The 10,859-nt window shown below is 34.5% G+C and overlaps 1 protein-coding gene across 2 annotated transcripts in view; it reads right to left on the reverse strand.

The window, feature by feature from the left end:
• LOC111493680 (5'-3' exoribonuclease 4) overlaps positions 1-9,274 on the reverse strand; it is a 13,003-nt gene extending 3,729 nt beyond the window's left edge. Inside the window, exons 1-16 of one of the 2 annotated variants that reach the window (XM_023143486.1) lie at positions 8,958-9,274; positions 8,352-8,454; positions 8,196-8,272; positions 7,918-8,109; positions 7,619-7,738; positions 7,446-7,508; positions 7,203-7,346; positions 6,948-7,112; positions 6,704-6,781; positions 5,899-5,985; positions 4,021-4,101; positions 1,737-1,829; positions 1,067-1,137; positions 674-802; positions 188-264; positions 66-106 (exon numbers count right to left, since the gene is read on the reverse strand). In XM_023143486.1, coding sequence (XP_022999254.1) covers positions 66-106; positions 188-264; positions 674-802; positions 1,067-1,137; positions 1,737-1,829; positions 4,021-4,101; positions 5,899-5,985; positions 6,704-6,781; positions 6,948-7,112; positions 7,203-7,346; positions 7,446-7,508; positions 7,619-7,738; positions 7,918-8,109; positions 8,196-8,272; positions 8,352-8,454; positions 8,958-9,164 — 1,728 coding nt within the window. In that variant the 5' untranslated portion in view covers positions 9,165-9,274. Of the gene's footprint in view, positions 1-65; positions 107-187; positions 265-673; positions 803-1,066; positions 1,138-1,736; positions 1,830-4,020; positions 4,102-5,898; positions 5,986-6,703; positions 6,782-6,947; positions 7,113-7,202; positions 7,347-7,445; positions 7,509-7,618; positions 7,794-7,917; positions 8,110-8,195; positions 8,273-8,351; positions 8,455-8,957 lie in introns of those variants that run through there. The other variant, XM_023143487.1, reaches the window with a different exon arrangement.
• Between the last annotated feature and the right edge of the window lie 1,585 nt (positions 9,275-10,859).

The raw sequence follows: 10,859 nt of genomic DNA on the forward strand, positions 1-10,859 counted from the left end.
AAAAAAAAAAAAAAAAAAAAAAAAAAAAAAAAAAAAAAAAAAAAAAAAAAAAAAAACCATAGTACCTGCCATTGAAAACGCTTTCCATTCATGTCAATCTCAAAATCTATTCATAAAAAACAAACACCATTTGAGGAAAGAGGAAAAATTATAAAAAAATCGAAACAAATAGTGATTAATTGATTACCTGAAGGATAAAATTCAAGGATTGGCGATGAATGATCTGTCATCAAGTTTCTGTATTTCTCAGGAAGAGCGGTTGAACTGTATGCATATAAGCAATAGGCATGATGCATAAAAATGAAGACGGTTGATAAGCTAAACAAGACAATATAAGAGGATATGCTGAAAAGAAAATAGACAATCTTTTGAGACAAAATCATACAAGGATCAGTCTGCCTTTAGCTTGGTTTTTGGCTTCCAATAAATAAGTCTACTCAAATGAGGAAAGTATTCTGCTGACTCATTTCTTGATTAGCGCCAACAGGAAAAAAAAAAAAAGATTCCAACGTCATTCTTTTGCTGGTTTAGCCTTTAAACTTTTTATGGTTTCAATGGAAAGTGCTTTTCACTTCTTGTAAGCAAAATTCAGATATAATTTAATCTTTGTTAAGCAATATATAACTTTAAATAGACTAGCAAGATAAAATACAAATAATTAAAAGGAAAAAACCTTGCAGCTGGTAGCGTTCCCATCAGTTGATCAAAAGGTTTAAATGGCTCTCCGATGAAAAAGGTTATCTCCAAATCAGCCAAGTTTTCAAGGTCAGAGGCAAAAGGTGAATAATGATAAGGATAATACCTGAACCAAAAAAGCAAGTTTCAATAGAAACATTGACAACGTGAGTACTACCCATTGCCATACACCAAAATACACGGATACCAAACAACTAATTTGCCTTCGTTCTTAATTCAATGGTGGTTTTCAATCAAAACTCAAAAACAAATCCGTAGCCAAGATATTGCATGCATATCCTCGGAAAATTAATGGAAAACTTGAAAACCAAAGAAAATATGGTACTCCGAAGAATACACACATTTGTCACAATAAGGAAATGAATTTTACCATTGCCAAGAGCAAACCCCTGAATAGTAATATCGACAGACCCAACATAAACCCTCCACATACTTCAAGACCTGCACAAAATATGAGCACATCAACTACTTCTGTTCATCAAAACTACTCAAGGGGGGTATTTATTTCAAGTAATTATTAGTGCTATTTGATAATATTAAAAAAAAAAATCTGCATCCAATTTAAATAATATTTGCCTATTGTTGATGGATTAAAAGCAATGCTAGCTCTCAATCTATTAAGCTACCAAAATTAGAAATATCTAAAATATTCCACGTAAGGACTCCAAAAAGGTTCAAGCCCATCACCTTTAGGACCTTGGTTGAATCTAAAAGCTTTCACCACTAATGTACAACACTTGGGATAAACGGTACAGTGCTGGAAAAACAAATCAAAGGCTAGCGCTAAATTAATATTATCTACATATTAAACATTATTCTGGGAGGATGTATGGTTGGAGACTACTCAATAATATTCTTTCCCTGCCCTAAATAGGTAGGGGAATAGCAAGAATTCAAAGATGTTTGGAGTATAAATTTTGGAGAGGACGAGACCCACTAAGAATTACATCCTCCAGTAAATAGACAAATAATAATAATTATTATTATTATTATTACTACTATTATTATATTAATGACGCAAGCACAAGGAATGGACTTACCACATCTTGTTTTATTTCAGCAATGTTTTCTGAGTTAGCATTGAACTTCTCAGCATAATACCTCTCCTTGTATCCAGGCTCCCCTAACTTGATCTGGAAAAAGGGAAATGGAAAAGAATACAAGACCCATATTTAGACGTCTATCAAAACATATGCATTTCAAACACCCCATCACCATGAAATTACATATAAGCCTTCCAATTCAAAAAAATCTAAAAAGGAGGAATTTGTTGATCCTTTCAATTCATGGGACCATAAAAATGCCTCACGCATACACACAAACGCACAGAATTCCTATCCAATTGATATGACTACTCTGTAATATTTTATACATCTAGGCAACTAAAACCAATAATTAAGAAGAAGCAAAGCATACTCTTCCTAGATTTTACGGTGCTCTGCTTGTTCTAAACTGATGAAGCCTATGCTAGCTTCATCCAAATTCTGGACCAACTTCTTTCTGGATTTAATGATAAGAAAAACTTATCTATCACTTGGCTTGTAAAAATAAAATTTCTCAAAATACTCCAGTAAATAGCATAGCTTACATCTTATAAACAATTTACACATTAGTTCTTTTACGATAACATAGACATAATGCATAAGTGGGACCAAATAGATCCCTGGTACCTGTTATCCCAGTGAATTTTCCTACCAGTCAATCCTACTCATATTTTATAAAGTTGGATTATTCCTACCACGTGTCCATCCATCTATGAAAGATTCTTAAACCAAGTCTTCAACAAAATCACGGTGGGAATGAAAAACTAATATGCATAAGAGTATGGGTGGAGCCAAGAAGGAAGAAGTGAGGCAGTTGCACTTGCACCCCATAAGAGACCAGCCTAAATGTTAAGACAAAAGACTCCAGAGCTCATTGTATAATAGCTAATGGTAAGACTTCAATTACTAATGTGAAGGCAAAAGACTTCAGGGCTCATTTTCTCATTAAAAAAAATGGTAAGACTTAAATTAGTTTCAGTTTAGGGGGTAAAACATTATTTCTCATCAATGAAAAAGAATCTTCAAGTTTTACAATTGAGGGTCCAAGGACAATTAAGAAGTTTTAATACCACAATTTGGGTTTATGTCTAAATGCTTCGTCATGTTTTTTTTTTTTTTTTTTTTTTTGTCCCTTCATCCTTCCACTGTGCTGTCCCTTCATGGTTTTTTATGGTTTTAATGGTGAAAATGAAAGCTCTGAACTAGTATAATGTCTTTGCTTCACTAGGCTTGCCTTCACTATTAAATTATGTTTTTGTAAATTAGTGATATGTGTACCTTCCTTGATTATCTATTGAGTGTTAAGAAACATATGAAGTAGGTTTGTATTTGAACATGCTGTGATGTCTTTCTGCTGAATGGATCTCCATGTAGCTGGAATGTGATACACAGCTGGTTCTATTCTGATGGATGCAAATTTTACTCGTGCCTTTTGGTACATGTGAATAATGTCTTCTATGTATATTTCAAGTTCTGTTCTTACCTTATTTTTTCTTTGTTTTAGGAACTTAAGATGGAGGCATCCAGTTTCAGGGATGAATTATGGATGGGGATTCGTGACCTCAGTCGGAAAACAGATTTGCTGGTTCTTGTTCATAATCTGTCGCATAAAGTACCTATATGCGTGCAATNTAGTTGTAATCTTAGGTTGCTCGTGGATTAATAATCTGAAGGCTAAGGACAGCATATTTGCTCTTCTTTGAAGGTATGGTTTCAGAAGGAAATCAAAATTCATTTCGGTCAACCTTCGTAAAAATTCCATCTCTGGAATTTGGGCTGAAAGAATAAAAGGATCTTTGACAACTATGTGCTCCTTGGGACGAAAGCTTTGAGATGATCAAAGTTCATGCGCCTTCTTGGTGTTCTACCAAAACTTTTTTGACTTAATTCTATCACTGGGATTAACTCTAATTTGCTGCCAATGCAAAATACATTCAAAATTTTGAAAAGAAAAATTATATAGACAATAGGCATATACAATACAAATAACATTCAGACCAAAAGAACAACCCCTTTCCTGCCCGCCACCTCTTACTAAAAACACATGCACAACTTATAGGCAAAATCTTATTTCAAGTGTGAACATGAGGCAAGAAGAAAGATCCAGAGAGGAATAAGGACATATATTTGCCAGATATCTTGCATCAAATAATTGTAAACTCAAGCACTTCAATCAAGACTAACAGGCTAGTAATAATCATATAACCATTAAACCATTAAAAAATGAATAAGTATATGAATACATACAAAACCATTAAGAAATAAACGTGCTAACTAAGACCTTGTCAATTGTTGGAACTGGGGGCGCAGGACCATTCTCTCTTCTAGCTCTACCTCTCATTTCTTCATTATTCTCTTGTGCCTGCTGATCAGCATATTGTATCAGATACTTTTCATCCATGGATGCCAATATATTGATTTGAAAGATATAAATAGCTAGAGACTAAAGATTAGAGTATGGAAAGATATACACACGTGGTAGATAAAGACGTGACATTAATACCTTAAGATACAGATCTTCAAAAGGATACAAAAGATGCAATGTAAGATGTTTCAAAAACAATTATCTTTTTTATGTGAAGCTAATGAAATGCACACCTAAGATCTCATCTGTATTTGCATTGGCGGGCAAGTTTAATAAACATAAGGATGCTGGTCCGGTTGATTACAAAAGTGTTCTTCAAGTAGAAAAAATAAATAACGGTGATGAAGAAGAAGAAAAGATAGCAACAAATTTTTTTACTATTGAAAGCCCAAAGAGAAGTATCAAAATACATTCAACCGAAAGTGTAACAAGATTCAAATGAATCTCTGCTATTAGCAACAAATTCAAATGCATTATTGGCTATTCAAGTTTTTTACTAATCACAAATAAATTAATTAATTATAATCTTTATACTTCAAGAGTCTTTTACTAAATAATAAAATTATTTAGGCATAAGAAATCTTGTAAAACCTCGAGAAATAGTATAGGTTTTCTTTAAAGCTACTAGAATCTAGCAAAACATGTTCATGTCCTTAAAGCATGCCTTCAGGATATGAGAATCTTTGAAAGAACCTAGGAGGACAATCTATTGAATTCAAACGATACTCTAACTTCAAAGAATCAAGTGTGAGGTAATCAAAAAGGTCATCCAAGTACAAGATATTAGCATCAAAACAAATGCATCATACACCAGATGGCTGTGCAGTTAGTAAACCAAGGGGTGACTTTGTAAGTCACGTTAGGCTAATATATATGTTTCTTATCTCCATCCTTTTTGTATCTTCCTCTCAAATTTTCAATGACCAAATGAAATTTTGTTCCATACGTATTCCATAAGGTAGACTCTATTATTGTCATGTTTCCCTTTAAAATTTCTACTGCCTTCCTTCCAAACTCCAACAGATCTCTACCTCCAGACCACTCAATCCAGAAGTGCTCAATGTTTGATGGAAAACTTGAGAAGACATTATAACTATAAATATAAGCAAGCCTCATGCAAATTATTGAGCCACAAGTTTAAAGGAAACGAACTTAATGTTTACTAGATTTTCTGTAGCAACCCATGCCCGGGATTCGGAATCCGGATTTTGGCACCTAATGGCCCCGGCATTCCTTTGCAACCCTACGACATGGCCACATTACCTACTCCTCACTTCTTAAGAATGAAGACTATCCTCACAAACCAATACGAGTCCTTCCAGCATGCTTCGTCATCACTCACATGCATCCCAAAAATATTTCTAGAAGGTCACCCAACATAGAATTGCTCCAAGTAAAACAATGGTTAAAACATGTTTAACCATGGAGTTCTTATGATTGAGCCATAAAAAGAAAAGTACACCTTGTTGGTAATAGGTGGTTTGCAATTATTTTAAGCCTTTCTTAGCTAAGTTATCCTACCCTCAGGATACCTCTCATTTTGATGTAGCCTCCGTTCATTCATGTACCCCTCCTTTACTCGAGTGTCACATTTTTTAGTTTTCATATTAATGAACAACAAATTTAAAGGAAACAAACTTGTTGTTTACTACATATTTTATAGGTTTCAGTCTTCATCGGGATAGGTCGAGGATGTGTCAGAACTGAGCACTAACTAAACTAAGCAAAACAAATAGTAGATAAGATTCAAAATGCTCTGAACGATAACAGGCAGAACAAGAGATAGCACAAGACCTGCTGAATTCGGGCTCTTTTTTGAAAGATTTGTTCTTCGTGTACAGATACAGCTTGGATAAAATGCTCCACTTTATCTAACATAACCTAAGAAGTTCACAGAAAAAAAAAAAAGATGTTCAGATTAGAGCTTGATTATTATACACACGCGCACACAAAATATTTCACAAGAGAGAAGAAAAGTGAGAAAGTAACAGGAAAGAGTTCCACGATGCATAACCCTTAACAATCAATTGAAAGAACTCCATGATGCGTGGAATATCCTAGCTGCCCCACTTCAAAGAATAAAGAGCAAGCAAAATGAAATTCTCCTATACCTAAGATTATTTTCTTTTTAACAATAGATATATAGCATACCATAAATCCAAAAAAAAGGAGGAATACACAGATTTGACAAGGAGATAGGAATCATATCCCAAAGCCTCAAAAAGGGGACTCTATACATGTAAGAAAATGTAGAAGTGTTATAAAACAACACTCTTATTGATCATTATATAAACAATATGATGAGGAGATGGTAGATTATTTCAACCCAGCACAATGGCACTTTACAGAATTAACTAATTGAGAGAGAAATAAAATAGCTACTTTTCAATTCCAATGAGCAGCATATAAGATTTGAACTTTAGCTCTGAAAATACACAAGGTTGACACATTAAAGCAAGAGAAAAGGTTATTAAGAAGTAGAAAAAATGGTAGACATACGTTAGAAACAAGCAATAAGTTCAGATGAAATCCTACTTCCAAAGGAAAAATATGTCAGCAACGGTGATCAAGTTTGCAAGAAATAAGAATAGACCATTACCTCACCCGCGTCAGTAAGATAACCACCCATAGCAGGAAACTCCTTTCTATATATGTGCATCAGCAAATTAATAGCACCCTGAACCAGAAAAGTAAGTCATGATACAATTGTTAAAGATAAAAATTATGGAAAAGAGGCAGTATATATGACTTTACAGCCCTCAAAGCACTGAACTTGGGTATTTAGCCATTTAGGAAACAAAGAAATAACAGTGTGCTCCTTGTAAACAGCTAGATCCCCTTACCTCTCTTATCTCCAAGGTTGGCATATGTGGAAGAAAATCGTTGCCAACAAAGAAACACAAAAACACAAAATCATCCACTATCCGCTCGAAATCAACCTCAAAAGGTGGATTGGGAATGTCCAATTCATACTGCAAGTATTCTCGTAAAACCCAAATGTTGAGAAACTGCATAGGGAGTACATCATGTCAGATACAGCAAGACATACTAAATAAGATACATTGAACCTTTGAAATCAAGATAACATATTCTCCAACCTGATATTTCTTTTTATGAATTGGAGTTTCATCGGCTGCATTCCAATCTTCTGGACCATCAGACTTTCCACGACACTCAGCTGCAAAATGACCAACTTTGCCACAATTGAAACATTTTTCCTGTTGCCCTGGTAGCATTATTACCTGCACGACTAATGTGTGTATTCAGTAATCGATCAATTTGAAGCAGGAAATCAGCTAGAAGTTAGAAATACATAACCACTCATAAGACAGTCAACTGACCTCTCTTAAAATTGAAAAGTGAATCTCGTGTGTTGCTAGACTAAGCATAATCAGATCTGCATCCTGAAATTAATACACAAAAACAGGAATAATGTAATAACTCTTTCTGCGCACACAGCCAAGAAGCATTAAAGAAAAGGAAAATATGAAAAGCTAAGATAGAAGTCACTCACCAGACCGTACAGACAATGTCGAGTGTTTGGATCAAAACCAGGCAAATTGCGTTGTAGCCGAATGTATGACATAATTTTGTGCTCTCCCTCGCCAGGAACATTTGAATCAGATAGAATAACCTTCAAATAATCATCGAATGCATCCCCATAAATAAACATAGAGAGAGAAAGTATCCTGAAAGCCAGAGGTATAAAAGGTGGAAGATACAGAAAGGATTACTCCACCAATAAGGAATTATCCAATCTTTAAGCCAATTGAAGATGAAAGAATGAGAAGAACAAAAATGTTCCAATCATACCTTCGTAAACCTCCACCCTGGGTTGTGATTTAATCTTGAATGCGCATAATACTGAAGTGCTACGGAGAGCACTGCCATAAATTGAGTTCCGGGAGTGATGACATTAGAGTCACATGTTTCGGGCTTCTCCATAGGTAATAAGCTTTGCCCATCAGCTTCAAACGCTTTTCTTAATCTTTCTTCTTCAGCTTCCTAACACGTGCAGAGCAAAAAGTCATTAAGATTCCTTCAGTGCTCATAAACATACATGATGATAGATGGCATATAAGCAGTCTCACAGCCTCGGCAGCATCTTTTGCAGCTCTGAAACGCCGAGAACGTTGCTGATTCATTTTAGCTCTAGGTGCAACACCATCTGCCAAATTCTAAGATTATTAAAATAGACCTTGCATATAGAGAACAGAAATGCTCCAAGAACCTAAAATATTTCATACCAATTGCCATGTAAAGAACCTTTCTTGGCCGAACCAATGAGAAGAGATGGTCAATGTAATCGAAAATGGATTTAAATACATCGTCATATGTAGCTGGTGGAGGCTGAACATGTAAATCAAGCACAAATCATCAGCAACAAATTTCAACAAAACCACGTCTATTCACAATTCTTTTTGCCTTATAATGTTTGAATTCGGAAAGTAAAATTTCATTTCGAGAAAAAAAAAACCATGCGTTGTTCTCATGCCTCAAAAACCATCAGAGTATAATTTAAGCAGCATTTTGATCTGCACTGGTAACTTTTCATTTCTAAATCAAATTTACTTCGCTTTGTGGAAAAAAAACCGACGATATCTGATATCCAGACTTCGCATTAGACAAATTCCCACACCAGAGACCACAAGCTAGAATTTAAGACAGAGAATTATCCTTCTCAACATATAAATTTCGCAAAACCCTCCAAACACTGATATTCTGCCAACACACATATACATCAAAGAAACTCAAGCTTGGCCACATAATGCAACTATAATGCTCATTTCCCCTCGCAAACCATTACAATCTCAAAACTGAAGCCAATGTAAAGGAGGTCAAGAACTGAATACCTTGCCTTCAGGATGAAAGCACGGATGAATTATGCCATTCATATCCAAATACAAGTTGTCAAACTCCATTCCATTAGGGTTAGGCTTGGAGACGTCGATCGGCAAGACGACCCCGTTGGGGCCATCAACTGGCTCTTCCTCGACCACATCGGCGATCGACCGGGGGTACCGGTCGGCAAGCCACCGGTAAAAGGCAGGGACACCCATGGCCGCTGGAGCTCCGGCGAGTCAGTTCAGAGAAGAGGGAATTTCAAGATCTGTAAAAAGCTTCTATTGCAGACAAGTTAAGGTACGGATGCTTCGGCAAACAAAGAGACGATGGGGAAATTGGATGTGTTTGGAAACGAAGATTGTGTATCCTTATCGTTGACAACTATTTCCTTGCACCATTTTTCATTTGTTTGCAATTTTTACCTTACCTTTCTTATTTCATTCGATTAATTGTTGTAATTTTTTACCAAATAATTTTAAGATAATTTTTTTTTTTTACTATTAGTGAATTCAACGAAAATTGAATATGAAATAAAGTTTCTCTAAAAATGAATATATTTGGTAAGATTTTTAATAATTCAGCAGATTTTGTCGGTTTTTTCTCCATATCGTCATCATCATCACAATTTTAAAACGTATCTGATAAGGAGAGGTTTCTACACCCTTTATAGAGAATGTTTTGTTCTCCTCTTCAACCGATGTATGATCTCACAATCCACCCCCTTTGAAGCCGAGTGTCTTTATTGGCACACCGTGTCTTGCTCTAATATCATTTGTAATCGTACAAGTCTAGCGCTAACAGATATTGTCCACTTTTGCTCGTTACATATCGTCATTAACCTCACAGTTCTAAAACGTGTTTAATGGAATAAGTTTTTCACATTCTTATAAAGACTGCTTCATTCCCCTCTTCAAATCAATGTGAGCTCTCACACTATAATTCAACAATTTCGTAGTCGGGTCAAAGGTTTGAAGCCACCCCTTTAACTAAATATTTAAAAAATTTGTTAAATGGAAGCTAAACTTTTAATTATGTCGTTATTACCCGGTAATTTTTTTTTTCCTTTTAACTTTTTTTCAATTGTCGGACCAAATAAAAATTTATCATAAAAAAAATAATAGAAAAAAAAGTTATTAATAAAACTTTTGAAAGTTTAGAAAATATTTTTGTATATAATTTAGTCAATACTATTTCATCATCTTCTTAGTATGTTGAGGCATAGATGAGTCTCGGTTTCATTTCTTGAGTCGGTGCAGGTGTCCAAGACAAAGGGGAGAGCTCGTAGTTGTTGAAAAAAATGAGTTTTAGTTTTATATCTAAGTACTTCCTAAATATATACGCGTGTTACAAGCGGGACGGAAACGAAAATATTAACTGGAAAAAATAAATAAATAGACACTAATATTTAGCATTAAAAAAAAAATTCAAAATGCGATATCTTACATGGACTAAGACGGAAACGAAACATTACTTATAAAGGCATAGAAACCTCTTACATAAACACGTTTTTAAACTATGAGGATGACGACAATATGTAATAGATAAAAGTAGACAATATCTGTTAACAATGAGCTTGGACAGTTACACAAATAACTTGAACCCAATATTTTTTTATTGCACGGTTACACAAATAACCCGAACCCAATTTTTTTTATTGGGTTTGATTGATTTCATTAAAAAAAGTGGGGGAAAAAAATTACAATCTACATAGTTGAATCGAGTAAAAAAAAAAAGCATCTCAACCTACTTAATCCAACTCGGGAACGATAGAGTAAAAAAAATATTTGAACCTATCCAATCGAACGGGTGAACACTCCCGACAAAAAAAAAAAAAAAAAAAAAAAAAAAAAAAAAAAAAAAAAAAAAAAAAAAAAAAAAAAAAAAAAAAAAAAAAAAAAAAAAAAAAAAAA

Source organism: Cucurbita maxima, unplaced genomic scaffold (assembly GCF_002738345.1).
Source record: "Cucurbita maxima cultivar Rimu unplaced genomic scaffold, Cmax_1.0 Cma_Scf00019, whole genome shotgun sequence".
In the NCBI taxonomy this organism is placed as follows: domain Eukaryota; kingdom Viridiplantae; phylum Streptophyta; class Magnoliopsida; order Cucurbitales; family Cucurbitaceae; genus Cucurbita; species Cucurbita maxima.